General features: G+C 45.6%; 1 protein-coding gene across 4 annotated transcripts; it reads left to right on the top strand.

Moving 5' to 3' along the window:
• Nucleotides 1-378: 378 nt before the first annotated feature.
• On the top strand, nucleotides 379-18,877 carry ints10 (integrator complex subunit 10). Of its 4 annotated transcripts, none has more exons than XM_088922415.1 (18): nucleotides 379-797; nucleotides 1,263-1,330; nucleotides 2,049-2,152; nucleotides 2,984-3,123; nucleotides 4,946-5,027; nucleotides 6,927-7,067; nucleotides 7,887-8,058; nucleotides 8,802-8,971; nucleotides 9,410-9,543; nucleotides 10,043-10,196; nucleotides 10,640-10,722; nucleotides 11,401-11,547; nucleotides 12,210-12,318; nucleotides 12,575-12,654; nucleotides 13,188-13,350; nucleotides 14,893-14,986; nucleotides 16,629-16,649; nucleotides 17,368-18,877. In XM_088922415.1, the coding sequence occupies exons 1-18, from the start codon at nucleotides 669-671 to the stop codon at nucleotides 17,522-17,524; spliced, it is 2,148 nt and encodes a 715-aa protein (XP_088778541.1). In that variant the 5' UTR covers nucleotides 379-668; the 3' UTR covers nucleotides 17,525-18,877. The 4 variants fall into 4 exon arrangements, with proteins under 4 accessions (XP_088778541.1, XP_088778559.1, XP_088778550.1 ...); XM_088922433.1 differs by lacking the exon at nucleotides 16,629-16,649 and adding an exon at nucleotides 15,975-16,052 and having other exon boundaries at nucleotides 17,368-18,869; XM_088922424.1 differs by lacking the exon at nucleotides 16,629-16,649 and having other exon boundaries at nucleotides 17,368-18,869.
• The last annotated feature ends 4,785 nt before the right edge of the window (nucleotides 18,878-23,662 follow it).

Below are 23,662 nucleotides of genomic sequence, written 5' to 3'. Positions count from 1 at the left end.
TCTAAAACTTTGTCAGTCAAAAGAAAGAAAAGTACAAACAAAGTGAAATCACTGTTAAAATTATAGCGCCCAAAAGTAAGAGAAACTTGGAAAGCACTGAAAACGAAGGTAAATGCAAAGCGAAAAACAGAAAAATATTCAACCACACCAAGCAGATTTACATTTCTTTCATAAAAGATCTCGAATAATTAGTTTACACTCTCTAATTTTTAACAGTGTAGCGAGCTAAAGTACAAATGCTTTCTATTCAGACTGTTATTAAGTATAAATATAGAACTGCGCTCGCAAGAATTAATAAATTACAGATAAACTGATTTGACAGTCATCGCGCGCATCCTCTTCTTTGAGGTCATATGTAAACCCCGTCTGACGTCATCTGAATGCGCCCGGGGTTTATTTTCACAGCACAGTACTCACAATCGGTTAGAGGATTGTGCACACTTCTCTACCTCGTCTTTTAGAAAATATTTTGATAATTGTAGATGTTGTAAACCTGTTCGTATGTGTAACACTTCTATATCGCCTGATATAATATTATAACCACAAGATACGTCGCATTTGGTTAGTTTAAGAGTCTAATAAATGCTAACATTTTAGGGGTACGCTTAACGTAAACAGTCCATACGATGTGTGACTAAAAGTCCTTAAGGTTAACTAGTAAGCTGGAAATGTCCGCGCAGGGGGACTGCGAGTTTTTAGTTAAGAGGGCCCGGGAGCTCGTGAATGAAGATCCATGGGCAGCCAAAGCGTGGCTCATCACTGCACGGACCCTCTACCCTTCCGACTTTAATATACAGGTAAGTCATTACAACATTACGCACAGTTAATAGGGTCAGAACAGTTCAGTAGTATGGTTCAGCGGTTGTATGACTGATGGAAAGACATCTAAATTTATACTGGGTTCTTAAAAGCTGGATTTGCAAACATACTCGCTTGATTTTCACAGGGCACGATATTGTTCTAAAGTGATGCTGTAGTGAACATCGGTCTGAACGCTGCCCCTGAAGACACCTCGTCTTTTTAGAACGACAGCAGGGGCAGCTGCCTTGTAGAGGTGAAAACGGCAGCGGAACGACTGTATTTCTTTTCCTTTTATTATAGAGAATGTTGGTTAGAGAAAATGGAGACGAATCAAGGTATCTCAAGGCTGACCGGGCTATCCAGTGCAGGAAATCCTTTTTGTTTGATTAAAATGACGCTGAGAAAGCACCCACGCCAATGTTTAATAAACGGCATTTGTCCGTCTTTCTGTTTTCTTTCAGTATGAAATGTACACCATTGAGCGCAAGGCAGAGAGGACAGCCTCAGCGGGGAGACTGCTGTATGACATGTGAGTGCTTTACCCCATGAGTACACCTTTTTGAGAGCTGAGAATTGATCCGAGGGGTCTCCCTCAGCTGTTTCTTGAAAGGCACCAGGGTAATAGCTTCAGCAACAACGGTGTAGTTTGTTCCACAACCTTTTACAAACAGATGTTCCTCCTGTTCTGGGTTTTAAATGCATGTGCATATAGTTTCTGCTCACGGTCAATGGTTCACATTGCACTGTCTGTTCTGGAGGAAAAACCTGCTGGGTTGACATTTCTTCTGTAATTGTAATTTTCAATGAGCTTTGCATGTTGATGCTTCAGTACTGTATGTGTCTTTGCATTTTGTGAATTCCTCCAGCTAATGGCTCTTTTCATTTTCAGCCCAAGATACTTAAAGGTCTGAGTCATTAGAAATTGAAATTATGTAAAACACTGCTTATAGGGTTTTATTTCTAATCAGTGACTGCATTATCGGAAGTGTAGATCCTCCAAATAACATTTCACGAGCTGGAAATCCCAAAGCAGACGTCAAGACTTAAAGTCTGGTTTTGAGATGGCTGCTTTCAAAAGAAGATCAAATGGCCTCATCGGCAGTCCTGCGGGTCACACAGAGCAGGGTGGCTGTGACTGACAGGCCAGGCCTGCCCCTGGGGATACCGCACTGCAGAGTGTTTACCGTGACCGCAGGATGACAGTGAGACTCTGAGGAGGCCGGATATCTGTGTCTGTGCCCCTCCAGGTTTGTGAACTTCCCTGAGCAGCCGGTGGTGTGGCGGGAGATCAGCGTCATCACTGCCGCCCTGCGGAACGACTGCCAGGACAAACACGCCCAGTTTCTGAGAGGTGAGGGCTTCGCGCCGCTCTTAGGCGGAGGGTCTACCCTGGTGACATGGGGCCTCTGGTGAGCTGGACAGTCTGGGAGTCGCTGAACTGGCCAGGGCGAGACAGCTACGATACCAGCTACTCGTGATTTGTATCTGTTTTTGTATTTTTAAACACTCTGATGTTCTAGAGTTTATAAAAAGGTATTGCCATTTTTAAATGTAAATGTCAGGGCCTGGTTGGATTAGAAATGGGGACTGGGTCACATCGCCCAGGGATTAGAGATGGCAGAAACAGTTCACACGTCAGTGGAAACTTATTTTGTTTACTTTGTACATCGCCGTAGTGAAATAAGTGAACCATTCAAGACTTTTGAAGAAGTACGTAATGTACATTTTCTTATTTTTTAACTAATGTGAGTTGTGATGTTTGTTCTTTCCGCTTAGTTAATTTTTCTGCTCGTGAATGATTTTGCAACGAGAAGACCTGTTTTAAAAAAAAAATAACAAGCAAGACCAGAGAACTGGCAAAAAATCCCTTTGTGCAGCAGTTTTGTGGTTCTTCTGGCCTGTAAGTCAAGGAAATCAGGGTAGAGGACAGTTTATAATTGTTTTAGTGGTATGTGTTTAAAGGTTTCTTTCCTGTCTCAGGGAGACAGCCATTAGTAGGTGGGCAGTCAATGTGCGAAGTGCTGGAAAACGTTTGACTTTTTATGAAGAGAGGAGTTGGTCCAGCTGAGCCCCTCTGAGGAGTGAAGACTGGAAGACCTCATGGTTCTCCAGGACTCGTCCAGCAGGCAGGAGAAAGACGTTGCCGGCAGGGTGGCCTGACTGCCAGCTGCGTGTCTTTCAGGCCTGTTTGAGACGCTGCCGGGCCGGGTGCAGTGCGAGATGCTGCTGAAAGCCACCGAGCAGTGCTTCAACACCCTGGAGAAAGCCGAGATGCTGCTGCTGCTGCTGCGGCGCTTTCCTGAGTCTGTCGTACAGCACGGGGTGAGTGTGTGTGTGTGGGGTACGGGGGGGGTGAGTGTGTGTGTGTGTGGGGTACGGGGGGGTGAGTGTGTGTGTGGGGTACAGGGGGGGGTGTGTGTGTGTGGGGTACAGGGGGGGGTGTGTGTGTGTGGGGTACAGGGGGGGGGGGTGTGTGTGGGGTACAGGGGGGGGGGTGAGTGTGTGGGGTACAGGGGGGTGTGAGTGTGTGTGTGGGGTACGGGGGTGTGAGTGTGTGTGGGGTACGGGGGGGGTGAGTGTGTGTGGGGTATGGGGGGGTGAGTGTGTGTGGGGTACGGGGGGGGGTGTGTGTGTGGGGGGGTACGGGGGGGGTGAGTGTGTGTGTGGGGGGTACAGGGGTGTGTGTGTGTGGGGGGGGTATGGGGGGGGTGAGTGTGTGTGTGGGGGGTACAGGGGTGTGTGTGTGTGGGGGGGGTATGGGGGGGGTGAGTGTGTGTGTGGGGTACAGGGGGGGGTGTGTGTGTGTGTGGGGTACAGGGGGGGTGTGTGTGTGTGTGTGTGGGGTACGGGGGGGTGAGTGTGTGTGTGTGGGGTACGGGGGGTGTGTGTGTGTGTGTGTGTGGGGTACGGGGGGGGTGAGTGTGTGTGTGTGGGGTACGGGGGGGTGAGTGTGTGTGTGTGGGGTACGGGGGGGTGAGTGTCTGTGTGGGGTACGGGGGGGGTGAGTGTGTGTGTGGGGGGTACGGGGGGGGTGAGTGTGTGTGTGTGGGGTACAGGGGGGGGTGTGTGTGTGTGTGTGGGGTACGGGGGGGTGAGTGTGTGTGTGTGGGGTACGGGGGGGGGTGAGTGTGTGTGTGGGGTACGGGGGGGGTGTGAGTGTGTGTGGGGTACAGGGGGGGGTGTGAGTGTACAGGGGGGGGTGTGAGTGTGTGTGTGGGGTACGGGGGGGTGAGTGTGTGTGTGGGGTACGGGGGGGGTGAGTGTGGTGTGTGTGTGGGGTACGGGAGGGGGGCGAGTGTGTGTGGTGTGTGTGTGGTGTGTGTGTGGGGTACGGGAGGGGGGCGAGTGTGTGTGGTGTGTGTGTGGGGTACGGGAGGGGGGCGAGTGTGTGGGGTACGGGGGGGGTGAGTGTGTGGGGTACGGGAGGGGGGCGAGTGTGTGTGTGGGGTACGGGGGGGGTGTGAGTGTACAGGGGGGGGTGTGAGTGTGTGTGTGGGGTACGGGGGGGTGAGTGTGTGTGTGGGGTACGGGGGGGGTGAGTGTGGTGTGTGTGTGGGGTACGGGGGGGGTGAGTGTGGTGTGTGTGTGGGGTACGGGAGGGGGGCGAGTGTGTGTGGTGTGTGTGTGGGGTACGGGAGGGGGGCGAGTGTGTGTGGTGTGTGTGTGGGGTACGGGGGGGGTGAGTGTGTGGGGTACGGGAGAGGGGCGAGTGTGTGTGGTGTGTGTGTGGGGTACGGGGGGGGCGAGTGTGTGTGGTGTGTGGAGGTTATCCTAACAGAAATTCAGGTTAAAACAGAAAACTAAGCATACATCTTTCAGTTTATTAAGGCGCTCCTCAGTGGCATAATCCTTAGTGCACTTCAGTTATATCTCTAATTGTTGCCACTGTTTCTGTGGTTTTGGAAATATATACCAGCAACCAACATTTTTCAGCATGCTGCCATTTGTAGAAACTTATAAATTATAGGAAAATCAACCAAGTGCAAGTTTAGAGACACAAATCATAGAATATGTTTGAACATTCAAGTCTCAGGGTGATGCAAAATAGGGTCTTGAACCTAGCAGCGTTCTGGGTTGGAAAAATGGAGTCTGACTGATTTGTTATCAGATGGCTCTTTTCAAAGTTTCCTGTCTTTTCCTGCAGGTTAATCTGGGGGAGACGCTGCTAGAGGCGGAAAGCATTGAAGACCAAGAGTCACCAGTCAACTGCTTCAGGAAACTGTTTGGTAAGGGGTGTGTTTTTGGATGGCTGGAGCACAGGTGCCTTGAGGAAAGAGAGACTTACATTCTCCGATTAGTGAATCGTTTAGGGGGGATTGAACAGCGCATTTTATAACAGCATTTTGCTGAGTCCTGTATTGTTTTTCTGCTTCCATTTTTATTTTTAGTATTTTTTTGCATTGACCCAGACACGTTTTGTGACTGGACTTCATTTACACTTTTGAATGACTGCCCTGAAGTGCAGAAAATTATGTATAGCGTTTCATAATAGCTGCAAAACCTCATGGGAATGCTGAGTTACCGTTCTTCATGCTCTTTTGTCATTCATCTGATTGTGTGTGCATTGGTACTGCTATAGAGCACATTAATGGCGATAAACATAAAAACATAAAAGGGGGGAGTGCAGCTGATATTGTTGAGGTGATGCAGAAGATAGAGGGTTAAGTGTGGAACAAAACTATAACTTCCTGGTGATAGAATAAAGGGATACTGTGTGACCCAGACCGAGTATAGAAATAGACATTCCTGCGTTTCAAAACATCAACCTGAGAAGGTTAGAGATGGTGGAAAATTACACAATGTGGGTCTCGTTCTCCTCCTTATCTTGAGAAATTCACCTTCAGTGGGAATTCTGGTAAATTAGAAATATATATACATTGAAGAAAAACTGTATTCTATAGCTAAGGTGCTGCAGAGTAGCTCCACGTAAAGTGTTGCAAAGCTTTCAGATTTTCAGGTCTTAGTAATTTGTCTTAGTGAAGCTTAGAAAAACACTCAAGCAACCTTTATAGCACAGACAGAGAAGAATCTTGATGATTTTCAATATTCCAGTCAAGATGTGAGACTGAGCTTTAAAGCTGTGGTCAGTTCTGTGCTTTGGCTGACACCCTGTTTTAAACATATGAAAAGCAAAATAACCTGTTAAATCCCTGAACAATCAGCTATTTTCCGCTTAAAACAAATTGAGGCTAGGCTTCGGTTTTGGTAGGGACACGTAAATCTGTTGGTTAAATAAAAATATAAAGGAATGACAATAATTGTCAGGTGACTGAGACTGAGTTGTAAACTGAACTGCTGTATGTTATTACGTCACTATTGTCAATGTAATTGTCAAAAAGCTTCAAAATATTTAATTGTCTTTGTTATTGCAGTTCTTGACGAGTGTCTATATTGACACAACTTACACAGTGTTTGCCTATATTGTTTTGGCTACTTGTTACAAAAAACAATTTCCAGAATATATCCAGACGAAAGTGATCAGGTAAATTGCAGGGCTTCGCTGTTGATTCTAAAGAAGTCTGTTGGGTTGACTTTGTCAGTGCCTTTGAGGATTTTCAATACATTCATTAGATCCGCTGGCGGTCTTCACCGAGACTAAATTCATTCAGTTCTTTCAGTCTGGCACTGCGTAGGGCATTACTTTTAGCCTGAAAATGTAACTGGTTGCTCTTTTGTGATCTGGTTTCAGAGCAGCAATATCTGGAATATCTGATCCACAGAAATGAAAAAAAAAATCTGTAACCTGCAGTCCATCCTGTCTTATTTTCTTGATATTAGCAAAAATAAATTAGAAGACTGTAACTATATAAAGTGTTGCAATGCTTAACTATTTAAAAGATAAAATGTGAAAAACAGAAAAAAAACAGAATTGCATTAGGATCAGTGTCTAATGTCATGATTTTACAGGACTTTGCATACTCATACTGAGTTAGTGCCTTCTCTTCTTGTCCTAGTTTTAGTGTTGTTTAAGCAGTCTATTAATTTCGCTGTTGACAACACGAATGAGATAGTGTAGCCAGTTAGGTTTAACGTACTTGTAGAAATGTAATGCCAAGCTCTTTGGTTAACAATATTTTCAATATTTTGTGCAAGAAATCCCTTGACAATTTTCACCACTTTTGCAGTGTGTGACGTCCTTCCTCTCATCATCAACAACCCCGACATGCGCCTGCCTGCCAGCCTGCTCTACAAGTACATGCACAAAGCTGCCGAATTCTACATTAGCTACGTCACCAGGAGCCCCACTGTGGAGAGTCAGCTCCAGGGTAGGGCTCTCTGTTACAGCCGTGCATCACACAGTATTGCAGTAGCTCGCAGACAGCTTCATGCTTCCCTTATCCATCTGTCCTTGGGATTGTTAAGCCACACTTGATATGAATGAAATTGCAGCTGTCTGATGAAGATTTAAAAGTTTTGTCACCTGCACATTCCTTAAAAAAGAATTGATTGCTTTTTTGACACTGTAAACAGGGGGTTACCTACTACATGACACAATGATTGGTTCATAAAACACTGCTCTTGGTGATGCAGATGCTTGTAAGTAACAGAAATGCACATTACTGAATTCAGATTTGGGGATACTAATTACGTATTTGTATTATTATTTATTGCATTCTTAGTATTTGAGGAATTTCTTATGAATCTGTTAGCCAGCAATCTGCTGTTCTATGTGCAGTGTGGAGTGATATTTTCTTGCACATGCACGTAAATGCTGAATTTTTAAAGGTAGAACCAAAGTAAAAAGAATTGATATACCTTTGTACACGAGAATCCTATGAGTCATATAAGCAATTGAGAAGTGTAAGGTGCTGCACTGACTTTTCCTCAAACCGAAGAGGTTTGAGTGGGGAGCTGCAGCAGCCCGCAGGCTGCGGAGGAACACAGAGAGGTTGATCTGACACTGAAAAGCATAAAGAAAGAAGAAAACACACAAAGAGGAATTAATTTCTCCTTGTTCCTTATCATAAACCGGCCACGTCCCCTTTTTCCTGCGCTATCCTGCAGGCTGATTTTCAGATTTCTGCCCAGGTGTCCCGTCTTGCCCCCTCTCTCTGACTGTGCTGTTCCCTTCTCGCGGCGATCAGGGTCCCAGGACGGGGGCAGCCTCAAGTCCCCCAGCGCGCGGGGCTCCCAGCGCTACGTGATCGAGGGGCTGACGGAGAAGTCTTCCCAGATCGTGGAGCCCTGGGAGCGCCTGCTGGAGATCCTGTCGGTGGTGGGAGTGAGGTGCGAGTGGCAGATGGACAAGGGCAGCAGGTGGGCCATGCTTCCTTTGTCGTGGAAATGCACACCTCTCTGAAGCCACAGAAACGGACAGCTGTGGGCAAGTTCAGGAACCACTGCGTGGATCTTTATGCAGGTGGACAGGTGGATAAGGTCAGGATTGAAAACTTGATGCCAATCTGCCCATTAGTGGCACAACCTATAGTGGTCACATGCCAGCTGCTGAACCTGAGGAACACCCCAGGAAGTGCCAGTGGCTTCAGGCAGATGAGTGCCTGAGACGGGTGGTGGAACATCTGTTGTAGTTAATGCCATCAAGAGCCAGCTGGGCATAATTTCCCTTAGTGCCAGCGGTATCCATACAGGGCAGATTGGGCTCTTTTTCCAACAGGGATGGCAGTCAGTCTGGAAGTGAAGCTCTGAAAGGCAGACAGATGGAAGCTGTCCTCTGCACTGGCAGCTATTGTATACATGTATGGACTAGCAGTGTGGTGCAGTGCCTGAGGCCTCACACTCGTAACGGGAAGGTTGAGGGTTCAAATCCCAGGTGAGACAGGCCATGTCGTCCTAAAGCAAGGTACTTCACCTCAGTTTTCTGCAGTGGCGTACCCAGCACGTGTAAATGGGAGCAAATGTTAATTGCTTTGTAAAAAAGCATCAGTCAGAGTAGACTGTTAGCTGACATCAGCAGTTAGCTGATGCTAAATGAATAGAGTGCCTCCCCTTTGGGCTACAGACCAGTGAAGGTCTGTGTTTTCCCCGTCCCTGCTGTGCAGGAGCTACGGGGAGATCCTGCAGCGCATGAAGGAACTGGCGCGGTATCTCGGCAGCTTTGATGCCGAGGCTCACATCCGCTACAGGAACCAGGTGGTGTACTCCGTCATGCTGGTGTTCTTCCGCAGTGCCTACCAGTACGTCAGCACCATCCAGCCCATGCTCTTCCAGGGTGAGTGATCCAGGGCGGTGCCCGCAACACCATGGTCCCTTTGTGCTACCTGCCAAAGACGGTTCACTGTCTTCCAATTCATGCAAGTAAAGTGAGACAAAGTGTTTTCTTGTGGAAAAGACAATACAATTACAGTTTTGGTCAGGTCCAGGAAGTTCCAGCTTGTTTAAGTTGGCAAATATCTGATGTCTCCCCTCAGGTGGGGACTGATTATCTGATCCGATAACTCTATGAACTGTGAAGGCACTGTCAAGCTTTGTTTGTCAGCAGTGCCAGAGCAGCTAAAGAGTCAAGTTAAGAGACAAATAATAGATAACCAGCCTGCATATCCATACTATACCATATCCCACGTGTAACTATCTCGTTGGCGTGAGGTTTTTGAGGTGTCAGTCTCAGGAATGGAAGAGACAGGTTTTATTTAGTGTCTGTCTTTTGTAGGGCACAGCTCTCCTGGTGCAATACCCTGGATCCTGGTGGAAGACCTCTCCGCGGTCTACAGTGATGCAGACATCGATCGGAACAAGCACATCCACAAGAAACGCAAGCTGGCGGACGGCAGGGAGAAGACAATGGTGAGAGAGAGAGCGAGGCAACACGTTCTGTGTAATTTGTGGAAAATGGGTCTCAAAACAGTATGGATCAACAAGAAACATTTATAAGCTCAGTCTTTTGAGAAACTAATATTTAAGAGAATCCCTCAAAAGGATCAAGAGCACAAATCAAAATCTCCCCGTGTTTCAATACGAAAATATTATTTTATTGTTACTTTTTCCCCAGTACCACTTCATTGATCAGGCACTTCGCTTGTGATAGATCAAGTAGGGAGCTGCGTCAGCATGCGTAGGCTGCAAAGGAACAAGTAAAAGATTATTCCAGGCTGAAAAAGAGAAAAAAAGAAACACAACGTTTCGGCTGTGGAGCCTTCTTCTTCTTCACACCCGAAGAAGGCTCCAAAATGTTTCTTTTCTTCTCTTTTTCAGCATGGAATAATCCTTTACTTGTTCACTTGTAATAGATGATGTGTACAGTGTCTGGGGCTGGACGTGAGTGGGCTGTCCTGTTTTTCGGCAGAGCTCCGATGACGAGGAGGGCTCTGGGAAGGGTCGGGGACGCCACATCTTGGTGAACAAGGCCGAGCTGCCCACCTGGGCCGACATGCTGGAGAGTTTCAGGACGGCCAGGGAGAGCTGGGAGCTGCTGCACTCACAGGAGACCCTGGAGAACGGTTTGTCAAAGCGCAGGCAGCAATCTTCTTCTGAGAGGCGCTGATTTCGAGACCAGGGCTGCTGGAAGAGCTCAAAATAATTCCCAGAAGCACAAAAAGACACACACCGGGCGAAGATTGTGTGTCTGGCCCACGACATTCACTGCTAGCTAATGCCCCTGTGTGTTATAAACCAAACCTATATAAGCCAAACTTCGACTGTGATGAAATCTTTTCCCCTTTTGTTTTAGAATGATGAAAGGATTAAGTGAAGCAGCAAATAAAAATGAAACCGTTACCGCAGAAATATTGGTTGGTTTCTTGTTTTCAAAGAATTTGAGCAGCTAATAGGTGTTCCTATGAAGTGTGGCCCAGACATTGTCAATAATTACATTCTGTGATTCTGGCATATATATATATAGTGTGTTTACATGTATATAATATGTTTTTATTTTTTCCCCCAGAATTTAAGAGAATCTGTTCTTCCTGGAAGACGGACAGCTGGCTGTGGTTGAGGATATTCCTGACTGACATGATCATCTATCAGGTAAATCAGTGAGTCTGAGTCATTTACAACTCAGATTAAGTGTACCATAGACTTCAGTACAGACCCCTGGCAGTGTTGGGGTAAGGTTCATTTACAGTTATAATTATTATAATAGTTATATGTGTATAGAGATTGCTGTTTTCATTTAATAAGACATTTAATCACATCTATACACAGAAGGTTTTTGGATATTTAGATCTACCTCCCTAGCTAAGTGGTTGTGCCCCAAACATTTACTTATTCAAGAAGGAGGCAGATGATTTTTTAAATTCACTTTATTCTGCCTGTCCATGTGCGTCATGGAGAACTATTGTATCAAAATAGTTTGGAGGAGAGAACTGGGAATGTGAGAGAATGAGAGCTTTGCTCAGCTTCCTGGCGTCCTTATTGCAAGACGTTACTCGGATCCAGCTAAACAACACTTATAATACTGCTGAAAGAAATGTGTGTGCTTGTACTTTATTAGTTTTTTTTTTTCTGCAGGGTAAAAAAAAGTGCACTGAGCAAAGCTACTCACCTAGCAGACAAGCACAATGGGCCAAAATGAGCTCATCTCATTTGCCACCTTTTGTATGTTCTCAGACCCCGTGATTTCTGTTTGCTTCAGTGCTGTTCCATGTTTCCATTGACAGCCTTTCACTTTCTCCTCTTCTCCTGTGTTCCTGGCCTCTGCTCCAGGGCCAGTATAGGAAGGCCATTAGCAGTCTCCACCAGCTGGCGTCCTTCCAGACCCCCCAGCAGCAGGCCTCCTCCCAGGGGTCTCTGGAGCACCTCAGGGCTTTGATCCAGCTGGCCTCCTGTCACTATACCCTGGGCGAGTACAGGGTGAGTGGCTGCTGCCACACGGCGGGCAGTGGTTCATCTGTCCACTGTGCGGGCAGTCGGAATCAGATGCAACCTGGCAACCTCATCCAGACTCATTTATGCCTCTTGTAAGAGTGTGGACACAAGTTTGACCCCAAAGCTCCCTCTAGGAGTTTGAAGTGAATGTGCATCCGGAACAGATACATGGTCTACAGAGTACATTTAAGTACATTTTGTGGGGAAATTGCCTGAAGGATGATTCTTTCCTCAAACTGACACTACACCTCCTGTATGTTGCTGCAGAGCCTGTGACATGTCAAAAGATGAAAGGTGAGGTTAAGAGGAGTCTTGTCTGCATTTCCTGTTTCTCCCTGTGTAGACACAGGGTTTGCTACTGTGAGCTGGGAGCTATTAATGATGACAAATTGGCTAGACACATAAAAAATTGTTAACTGGCTGCAGTGCAATTAGCTGCGCTTAAGACTCTGGATATAGTTACTGAGTCCTCATATTCTGTGCCTTCAGTCATGCAAAGCTGTACTGAGCCCATCACATTTTTGAAGAATGGCCATGAATAAGATGGGGTCGGTTTTTGTATTTAAGGAGTGTGTTGGGTTCTGTGCTCTAGCAGGTGAAGACTGCAGTGTTAATCAGTTCTGCTTGTTTTGTGTGCTGGCCTGCAGATGACCTGTGAGAAGGTGCTGGAGGTGATGAGTGGCCTGGTACCCCAGCCTCAGGACTCGGGGAGGACAGCTGAGGAGGTCACCAGGGTCAGGACTAAATTCCGCAAGGGTGGGTAATCTCAGGATGGGCAGGGTGGGGCTGGAGTGGCCTGGGAAAGACTGAAATGTGGCAGGATTTATTGTATTCTGGAACACAGTTTTAAATGACTAAAAAAGAATACTGGACGTTGAGGGGCCTAGCATACTGATGACTCAGCTATGTTTGGATTAGGTCTATCTATCTAATGTCCTAGTATTGCATTAAAAATGTTTTTGTTTGTGCTGTAAAATGCCTCCAATGTTGATCTTTCTTTCCCCACTGGTAGGTACCGACCTCAGATTTCTGCCCTGTACAAGTAAGGCCATCATGCCCTTCTGCTTGCAGCTGATGTTAGCATGTTTTAAGGTAATGGCAGAAATCAACTGCTATTGGTATATACTAAGGACTGGGATGTGATCAATCCTCATGAATGGTGCATGGTAGTCATGAAAAGAAACGTGCAAATGTTTTTCAAAACATCTGGTTAAAGAAACACAGAAATATTACTCTTACTTGTTTTGTGCAAAGCAACTGGGCACATCCCAAATGATTACTTTCAGCATTACTGTGCAACATTACATGACAGCACGGAAGTTACATGGTTTTAGACCAGGGTGGGCAAGTCCAGTCATTTGGAGTCTGCAGGATCACTGGCCATGTATCTTTGTACAGAACAAAAAAATCCTAGTGGGATTTTCATCTGGTCTTAATTTCATTGTAAAACCTGCATGAGTCAAACCTAGGAGAGCAGGAGTTGCCCGTGAGTTAGTTTTGCCCATATTGTGACCAATTTGGGAAATATTTTTATATCTAAAAGTATTTTTATGGATTTTCTGTCAAAATATTTTTTCTTTGTTGTCCCTCTTTACCTCATTGTGTTTGTCGGGTTGTCGTGTCAGCTCCGCGCCTTCACCGACAACAGAGACGACCTGGCTCTGGGTCATGTGATAGTCCTGCTGCAGCATGATTGGCCCCAGGGAGAAGGCCTGTTCCTGAAAGCTGTGGATAAGATCTGCCAGCAAGGCAGCTTCCAGTACGAGAACTTCTTCAACTACATCACCAGTATCCTCTCACTCTGGAGTTCCCTGCGTCAGACACTGGGTGGTGTCCCTGCCTCCGAGTGCTTAGCCTTACTGTAGGATTATAGCTGTGTTTCTTGGTAAGTGCTTGTATGCTAGCCCTGTGAGCGAGACGTCACTGGTTCGAGGCCAGAATTCAGTCACTACACAGTATTGGCCAGGATTCTCCCAAGGGTGGTGTAATCCTAGCTGGGTGTAAGAGGGTAGGATGTCCAGGAATCTCTCGACTCTTGGCAAACGGCGACTATTTCAGCCTCCAGGCTGCTTGTCGTTGGTGAGAAACGCGTCTCTCCTCCAATCTGAGCAGGACTTGCGGTACAGGGCTGTGTTGCCTGTGAGGAATTGAAAGTGACTTGCAAGTGGGTAGGTCAGAAGTGTCAACCTAGACTTCCTCTTTCTCTGCTGAGTGCAGTCAGGGTGTCATGGCCATATGCTGAGAAGCAAAAACACTTGCTAAATTGGTGATTGCACAGTGAGGTTGGAACAAGAAAAAAAAATAGGAGCGAGCTAAAACTTCAGCGCTGTGGAATTTTCATTCAGTAAATTGAAGACAAAAATGTTCAGTAACGAGCTGTTTTTCATTTTAGTCAGCAATGACTAAGTGTAAATGGTTTTGCATTTTTGTTTGAGTAAATTAAGATGAGACAGATTTGCTTGTTTGATTAAAACTAATTTTGTCACATCTCCCCTTTCACAGAGAGATTTGAAATAGTGCTCATGAACTCAGTTAAATGTTATGATAGTATGATATTCTGTTATGAATAGAATTATTTTTTTTTCGTACACCTTTGTCCTTTGTGTCCTATAAGAAATTATTTTCTTTGTAACTGAAGGAATTGGACTCGGTGCTCTAAGTAACTGCAGGGTGCACTTCACCACTGATATTTATTTAGTGAATCGGGACTGTTTGTCAACCACAGCAAAAACAATTTCTCTGATCAGAAAGGGTCTTTGGTTTCAGCTCTGGAAAATTTCTTAAGGAAACTACATGCTGGGGTTAATGCTTTTGAGTTATCTGTCAATTTTGTTTGGATAACCTGAGAAATATAACAGTCTTAGTGAAACTAAACTGCAGAAATTAGATTGATGCTTTCCTTTCTTCTTTCAGAACTATAGGCTACAAATAGTTTCACTGGGTTTCTCTAAATCCACTTTTCCAGAAAGTACAACAGCCCTGTGTCTTCTTTCACTCTTCAGGATTAAGAGATTTGTTCCACTGACAGAGTACAGTAAATTAGGAGTAACATCCTCTAGGACTCTCGAGCCTAAAGGAGCTCATCCCCGTTTCCACAGCATTAATCACACTCTGGATGGGGTGCTAGACTGTTACAGGGGTACCCTCAGCAATGCTGGTGCCCATTGAAACTGGCAAAGGGTGCAATTGAAACAAACTACAACAGAGTCCAACATCAGTGTCCGTAACTTCCAGTTATGTGTACACAGCCCCAACGCCTGCTCACCCTGCCTACAGTTCCATCCTAGAGTGGTTTCCCGTCAGCTCTCTCCTTGACACCCCCCCGTGCAGATATTGACATGCTGGAGGAGTTTGCTTACCTGCGCACCACAGAGGGAGGCAAGGTGCAGCTGGAGCTCCTGCCCAATCAGGGCATGCTCATCAAGTAAGTTCCCCCTCTGAGCCCCGGGATCGTCCACATTGGCACCTGCTCACTCTGGTGGAGATCATGCGGAGTAGGGAAAGGGACAGTCTTGTACCAGCCACTGGAGGGGTGAGACAGGGAGCAGGAAATCCAGGACGTTTGAAGTCAATCAACTGATCAACCGATTCTGTTATTTAGAAATCACTTTTTATATAAATATATTATGGCTAGCATCTAAACATGCTGTAAAATAAACACCACAGACCTTGAAGGCATTCACAATATTTGCAACGAAAGCAGCTTCATTGCCAACAAGACGAAAAAAAACAACTAGTTTAAACTAGAGTATTAAGCCTTTAGTCTTTTGTTGAGGTTTAAAAGTAGTCTTAAACTGCAAACTGTGTTTTGAGGCAAGGTAATGCACAGATTTGTGACATTTTACAGCCTAATGTTAGTGATGAGCTGTACGCTGGCATCAGCTCCAATGAATGAACAGCTGGAGAGGAAGGCGATAGGTGGTTTGGAGTAGAGCCTTTTTAATTAGACTTGCCAGTTACTTCTTGTTGATCTCGCAGGATATGGTGTAGTCTTTTTTCATGTCTTGGCTAACGGAGGCAGAGTCAAAGCATGGAGCAGCACCACACTAGCTTTTACAATTCATGGAGGAAGGGTTCGTCAGTGCACAGCGCTTTCAGAGCTGTTGAGTAAGTTCGCGGTAACTTACTGGGGCGTTCCCAGATGAGCCCAGAGAAACGGTACACGCGGATCCTCCGAGGCGTTCCGGCATGCCAGACAGTTTGTTTTCCGGTGTTGTCATCTGGGGGACGGATGATCATCCTGGCCAGTTTCGTGATTACCCGGAGAGAGACAAGAAGCTCTGTTATGACAGAGCTTCAGTGTCTTTTACTGTACGGTGAGGAGAAACCAAGTCCTGCCCTGTGCGCAAACCGTGCGCGTCTGTCCTGGCGGCCTATTGTGGGTGATGGATGTTGCTGTTTGCTGTCTCTAGGCACCCCAGCCCTTCCATGGGGCTCCTACCCCAGGAGTTTATCCCCATCCTGCCGCCTGGCGTACCGACTGCCGACAGGTACCCTCCCCAGCCTGCTCATCACCTGCCGTTTTTTTTGTTAATTCTTTCCGCGTGGTTTTTTTTTTTAAAGCCATCATTGTCCGTTCTTATTTTTGCCGCCCAGTTCATTCATCTCTTGATTTTTTTTTTACAAGCTGTGATCACAACCCCACTCCACCCCTCCACACGTGTGCCTCATCGCGCCCCTCCGCGGGCAAGAGCCATCCATGATTACATTGTGGAAGGGACTAAAACCGCGAGCCGCATTGTGACATTTTCACCCCTCTGGGTTCCTGTGGCACGTGCCCCATGCTGCCCAGTCAGTCTGTGTCCGAGGCGCTCTGCTGTCGCCATCCAGCCATCCCTTTTGTCTGTCCTCTCCATGAACCAGGTGTTCTTGCATGACCGACTGTGCACTAGCCGTTAGACTTAGCGGTTGTCCGTGATTGAAGTATGCCAGCCCTGTGCAATTGTAATCTTTGCTAAAAGCAGCAACTTAATGTCACACTGGGTTTTGAGCGGTGCATCAGAGCAGCGTGCTGCTGTACAGGATTTCATTCCCAGCCCAATTACAGCTCTCTGTTGATTTCACAGCACCTCGGAGAGGAAGGGCCGGTGAGTATTGGGGAGCGTTTCCACATAGCACTACATGTGAACTTTAATCCCTGGCACTTCAGATGACTTTTGAAAAAGAAGCACACTTGTACAATGGCAGACAAGAGGCATGCATTATCCTCATTTTGGGGGGGGGGTGGGGGAATTACTGCATCGTCATCATCAGCCCATCTGATAGACAGCAGCAGAGTAGCACAGGACCCGCACTTCCGCAAGAGCATTCAGATTTGATCAAAGAGTAGGTTAAAGCTGACAGTCTGAAATGATGATGGTCTACTGAGATGACTCAGTAGATCCCCACATCAGAGCTCTAGAAACCACTTTCATGTTTTCACTTATGTTTTCAGATCCATTAGACCTTCCTGTGCTGCGATTTACTCAGTGACAGATTACTCTTAGAAGATTGTCGACGTTTTCAGAACTAGCATCTCAGGTGGTCAACTTTGAGATCCTCTTTAGGTTTCTGAGCCTACAGCACATCATTTAAATCCCACCTCTGGAGGTGGAGATTGTCACAACTGGAGGGAGATGCAGTCAATTTGTCCATCATCTCTCCTGAAGTTTTCTTTTCGTGTCAATCGTGTAAGTGCAGTTTTCATGCGGGAATGAAGGTGGTTCAGTAATCTTGTCAGGGAGAGAGGAAGGGTGGGAGGGCAAACAGCGCTACAGAGCATCAGGTCTCCTTGTCTCCTCCTCTGTCTCGCCCCCACTCACACAGGCACCACACTGTCACCCGCGGCATCACCAAGGGGGTGAAGGAGGACTTCCGGCTGGCCATGGAGAGGCAGGTGTCCCGTTGCGGGGAGAACCTGCACACCGTGCTCCACCGCTTCTGCATCAACGAGAAGATCATCCTCATCCAGTCCCTGCCCTGAGAGCTGCCCCCCAAACCCCCTGCCTGGGCAGGTCCATGGTGACACCGGAAGCAGCTCGGGCAGATGGAGTCTCCGGTGGCTGAGAGGCGCGGTACTCGCAATGCTCCACGCTGCGGTTTGCCTCCGATCGCTACCCCGAGACTGGACCATTGATTTGAACGTGAGCCGGAGTGGACTCACGCCCCTGTGTCTGCTCCATTGCCCGTGCAGTTCAGTCGCCATCTGCAGGACTCCCGGTGTGTGCTGCCAGCATGCTGATTTTATCCACAGATTCAAAAGCAGGGCAAAAAGAGGCGATGATGGATTTTGTATTCTCTAATGATTTGGAAGCTTATTTCTTCCGACTTCGAAGTGAAATAAAACATCCCTGTGTGAGAAACCAAGGTCTGATCCATAAATGGAAGAAAACCAGGTGAATTTCAAAAATAGAAACCAAAGGGAAAAGATGGGCATATCCATGATATCTGCTTCTCCCTCACCTTACTGTAATACAGAAGACTGGGTTTCTGTGTCGTAAAAGTGTCATTCTCTCACAGGTTTTTGGGGGTGAAGACTTACCAGAATGGTTAATTTTGTAGATCTATGTGACATAACCATGTGCAGGATGTTAGATTAATGCAGCCTTTTCAGGCATTAAAAAGCTACATAGCTTTGAAGACTGATTCAATCGATATAGTCCATGGTGTATGGATCTTCATGTCCCCAAGTCGTTCAGGTGGGTAGCTGCGTCAGCTGCAAAGGAACAAGTAATAGGTTTATTCCATGCTGAAAAAAGAAGAAACACAATGTTTTGTCCGTGGAGCCTTCTTCAGGTGTCCTCTCAAGCCTGAAGAAGGCTCCACAGCCGAAACGTTGTTTTCTTTCTTCTTTTTTCAGCATGGAATAAACCTATTGTTCCTTCATATCCCCAAGTAGCCTTGTAATGGTTGCCTGTCGTTCAACATGCTTGTGCCAATATTGTGCAGTCAGGACTATTTAAATTCTGTTTTCTTTCTTAAGAGAGGAGGGGATTATCATTTTTCAACGTGTCAAAATTGCCTTGATATATGTCATGTATGTCTTCTTTTCAACTGGATATATTTTGTGTTGGTCTTTAATGACTTAGATATTGTACTTTTGACCTGTTGAGCACTGATGTTTTAAAATGTATCTTTTTGTACACATTGAATAGAAGAATGTCTTTTTATTGTAACGTGTTTTTGCTTAAAATCTATATAGTTTTATTTGGTAAGAAAACTACTTAAACTACCCGAATCAGAAAATATTTCACGTCGCTGTAGCATGATCTTGGGCGCATCAGATGAGACATTCCTGGAAAATTCTTGTTTTTTAAGCAATTAAACATTGAAAAAAGATGTTGCTTCGAGTTGTTTGACTCACAAAAAGTAATTTAACAGTATTTTATTGGACTTATTTACAATGAATGATAAATAAAAAACAATTTTATATAGCGCCTTGAAAGGTGGCTTCTCAAAGTACTTTACAGAATGACTACAATAAATAAAAAGAATACACAAGATAAAACACAATTACAATACACAGAGGAGCCCGTGGATGGTGGTACTAAGTATAGTAGGAGCAGAGGGGTAAAGAAGGGAACCAGTTAAGTAAAGGCTCTTTACCCCATGTATTTAAAAAGCCGACCGGATGTCTTCAGGCAAAGTGGCTTACTGTTTACACTTTTAAATACAACGCTTTTATACCATCTCTTTTAGTTAAAAACAGAAAAAAACTACAGTTCAACCAATAGCATCCCAGAGAGCGTTTGTGACACATATTCCGGAGTAATTGAGATATTATTTAGATAGTTACGGAGTTAATTTGTAACGCTATATATCACGGTGACGTCACAACAAATTACTAGTTAAAGGAGGAGCAACAAGTAAGCAGTTAAAAAGCCACTTGGAAGTCGATAGTACTGTAGCAACGCCACAGAATGTGGACCTTTCTGTTATTTCTACTACTTCTACTAAACGACATAATGAAGTTTGTGAAAGGAGACAGTGGAGAATACGGTGAGTAGTAGCTTGTCTTTTTTTACTTTTCTTACGGCAACGTCGGTCTCGCGGCGTTTAGTTATTTCTTTACGGTCTTGTTTCATAAAACGTTTCATTTTGTAAGTTTTACACTATCATATCAACATCTGTCAAATAGACAGAACTCTTCGAAATGGTAATGAACTGTGCAAGGAGAAAAATAAAAAACTCGCTACGGATCTGCTAAGACTCTCGCCGTCAATTAGTAAATTCAATTTAGTAAACTGGTAATCCATCAGTACATGGTTTGAAATAATTCAATCTAAACTAACTCTATCTGGTGTAACTGATAAATTCATCAATCGATGAAAGGTGTGCTGTTTTAATACGTTAAATTTAGGGGGAGAACGCAGCAAGTGTAAATGCAAGATGAGTGTCAGTCTCAATGCTTAAGCGGCGGCGACCGGAACGTGGGTATTTCAAACACCAAGCAAAACGCAAGTTACGGTACGATAAGGCGTTTGCTTTCTTAGATTTATATTTGAGCAGTCCTCTGTGGTTCACAGTGAAGTTGAGCTGTGAGCACCGGCAGTCAACCAATCAATCAATTCAATCAATCGTGTTTTATGTATCAAGTGCACGACAATACGGCATACACCGGTCGCTGTCGGTAATGAAACACTTTTCCCGCAAGCTCGCAATGCGAGAGAGGAGAGAGATGACAGAGTCGATTTCACAACTCTGTGCACTTCTTTAACCAGGCAGTGATGCAGCCACTTACAGTTAGATGCTTTCAGTGGTGCACCTGTAGAAGTTGGTCAGGATATGTGACGGTATGCCGGACTTCTTTAGTCTGCTAACAAACAGGAGGCGCTGCCCTGCTGTCTTGGCTACGCGGTTGGTGTGGTGGGATCAGGTTAGATCGTCTGTGATGTTAACACCTAGGAATTTAAAACTGCCGACCCTCTCCACCGCAGAGCCGCTGGTGTAAATGGGAGCGTGGTCTGCTCTCTGGTGTTTTCTGTAGTCCACGATCAACTCCTTGGTCTTGCTGGTGTTCAGAGAGAGGTTGTCAGCCTCCTCCCTGTACGCAGTCTTGTCGCCTTTCGTAATCAAGCCGATGACCGTTGTGTCGTCCGGAAACTTCATGATGGAGTTTTTTTGTTCTTGGTAACGCAATCGTGAGTGAATAAGGAGTAGAGGAGAGGGCTGAGTACAGTACACAGTACACAGTTCAGAGTCAGGGCTGAGGATGAATTGGTTCCTACCCTTACCACCTGCGGACGACCCGTCAGAAAGTCCAGGATCCAATCGCAGAGAGGGGAGCTCATTCCTAGGTCCCGGATCTTGGTGACAAGCCGAGGGTACGATGGTGTTGAATGCTGAGCTGTAATCAACAATCGGCATTCTCATATACGCTCCTTTCTTGTCTATGTGTGAGAATGTAGTGTGTAGGGCAGTGGCGATGGCTGTTCTGTCGGTATGCAACTTGCAGTGGGTCCAAGGTGTCAGGCAGTGAAGAGGTGATGTGTGCTTTGCAACGGGGCGGTAGTCATTCAGACGGCTAACTCTGGTTTTCTTGCGGATCGGAAGAATGTGGTTTTCCTGAAGCAGGAGCGGACTGGGTATTGAGTAAGAGAAAGACTGAATACGTCCGTGACGACGTCTGCCAGCAGGTCTGCGCAAGCCTTCAGAACACCGCCAGGGATAGCGCCTGGGTCAGGAGCTTTGCGGGGCTTTGTCTTCCTAAAAACTGTGTGCACGTTCGCTCTGGAGACAGACAGTGGGTATTCCTCCTGGTTTACTGGGATTTTCTTAGCTGCGTCTGTGTTAGGGACTTCGAACCGAGCATAGAATGAGTTTAGTTCAGCGGAGAGAAAGACGCTTTGTGTCGTATTGCTGGGTTGCGCTTTGTAGTCTGTGATGGTGCGAATTCCGTTTCCCATATTCCGGGTGTCTCGGTCATCGTGATAGTATGATCCAGTTTCTCTCTATAGTTGTATTTACCTCTTTTGATGGCTTTTCTGAGGTCAGATCTGGATTTTTTTTTTGTACTTGTCCATGATTCCAGAGTTGAAAGTGACTGCTCTAGCTTTGAGTTTAGCGCGTATTTCAGGATTGACGCATTTAATGTCAATTAGTTCATAAAATTGGGTTCTATGACTTCTGAATACTGAAATATGTAGGAGAATCTTACTTATTACGTAGAGGGCTTCTTATCACTTGTAGAATTCCCTGTTTATTACATTCTGTTTCTTAGGTCCAAAAATATTTAGAAATGTGCTTGTCGAGACCCCGAACGAACAAAACCTGAGGCAGACAGGCTGTTGCTACAGTAAAACTGGCTAATTGGTACTATAGATACTCAGGACAGGCATGCCATGTTTAATGTGGGGAAATGCTATGTAAATTCAGAAAAACACTTCCAGTGAAAGATTCGGAGGCAGTTCATTTCATTCTGACACTGTAATGTAACTAATTTTAATAGTAATGCTTCAGTATCTGTAGCACCTTTGTCTCAAAGTGCTTCATGCACCAGAGGCCCCTTCATTCTTCAGTGAAATGCAGAACCTCCTGGGGGAGTGTGGCAGAGGCCCCACTGCCCAGCAGATCGGATGTAATAATAAGAATTGCTTACACTTATATAGCGCTTTTTCTGGACACTCCACTCAAAGCACTTTACAGGTAATGGGGACTCTCCTCCACCACCACCAATGTGCAGCATCCATTTGGATGATGTGATGGCAGCCACAGTGCACCAGTACGCTCACCACACACCAGCTCTCAGTGGGGAGGAGAGGAGAGTACCATTTGTCATTTTGTGTTGTTGTTTTTTTCCCAGGTGTGTTTTTTAACAAGCCTGGAGATACTCTGCAACAGGTTCTGCCGAGAATCGATCCCAACTCGCAGCTGACATGGAGGAGACCTGAAGAGGAAGAGGAGAGCCTTGTTGTGACTTTAGTCGATAACCAGGTGACTTGCGTGGGGCAGTTTGAAGACCGCTGTGAATTGAACTCGAGTACCTCAGAGCTGCGACTGCTGAATCTGACAGCTGCCGACACTGGCCATCTTCTGCTCCGAAACTCAAGCGATGAAGTTGTTTGGACCGGATATGTCAGCGTGGAAGGCAAGTCCCGTGAACAGCAGGGAACTCTCCTTCTTTGATTTCAGTTTGAAATGTACAGTATGTTCAGGTTGCGGTTAATGTCAACTGCACCGAGTTCGTCATTTATGTCAGGCTTGTATTGAATTATATTGTTGGGAGAGGGCCGTGCAGTCGTTTTTTTTTTTTTGCATTTTTCTGTTTGGATTGCTGGCCACTTTAATGGAACCTGTGCCAGGCAAGACCGACAGGGTAATGTTGAAAATGAGACTCAGTCATGTGCTCTCCGTGCCTCATGCCCTGAGCTTTCAGGATTGACTCCAGCTTTGTAGCACCTCTCACCAGGATAGGTGACTTTCTCATCGAGGATGGGGGAGTAAGGAAAGACATCAGGCAATCTATGTATTGTGTTATCTCATGTGTATATACTGTACATGCTGTCGTTGAATCACTGCATTCATTTCTTTCTTTCTGCTCACCTATCATTGCAGCCATTGCAATTTGTATGTGCAATTTGTATCACAGTTTCAGTGATCTCTTCTTATCTGACTCAATCTTGAGTGCAGTTAGAATTACATTGACTATTTGAGTTGTTGTCTACATTAGTGTTGGTTTGTTTCATCAGCTAGTATAAAAAACATTCTTTAAAATGTCAGCTCTTTTCAACCATATAGTAGTTACAATTTTCCTGACTTTTTCTCCTCTTCCACAGGTGTTGTCCTCATGCAAGGGGAAACTCTGAGACACACTCTCAAAAACACAGTGCATCTCTTAAGGCTGTGTTTGAGAAGCCCGGGAACAAAGACAGATGTTCTTGTAATGACTGTAGATCATAACACATCACACTGTACTGGTCGATTTACTGACCGTTGTGGATACAATTCATCTACTGCAGAGTTCTGGTTGAATGATTTAACAGTCAGTGACACTGGCTTGTACATAGCGAGGAACTTGGACAAGGAAGTCATCTGGGCGTGCAATGTGGATGTTAAAAGTAAGTCTTCTGAATTATTATCATCATCTTAATTTATATTCATCATTTAGCATATACGGTATGTA

The sequence above is a fragment of the Atractosteus spatula genome, chromosome 1 (assembly GCF_055471065.1).
Source record: "Atractosteus spatula isolate fAtrSpa1 chromosome 1, fAtrSpa1.hap1, whole genome shotgun sequence".
Taxonomy (NCBI): Eukaryota; Metazoa; Chordata; class Actinopteri; order Semionotiformes; family Lepisosteidae; genus Atractosteus; species Atractosteus spatula.
Note: the sequence above shows the minus strand (reverse complement) of the source record. Positions and strands in the feature narration are given on the sequence as shown.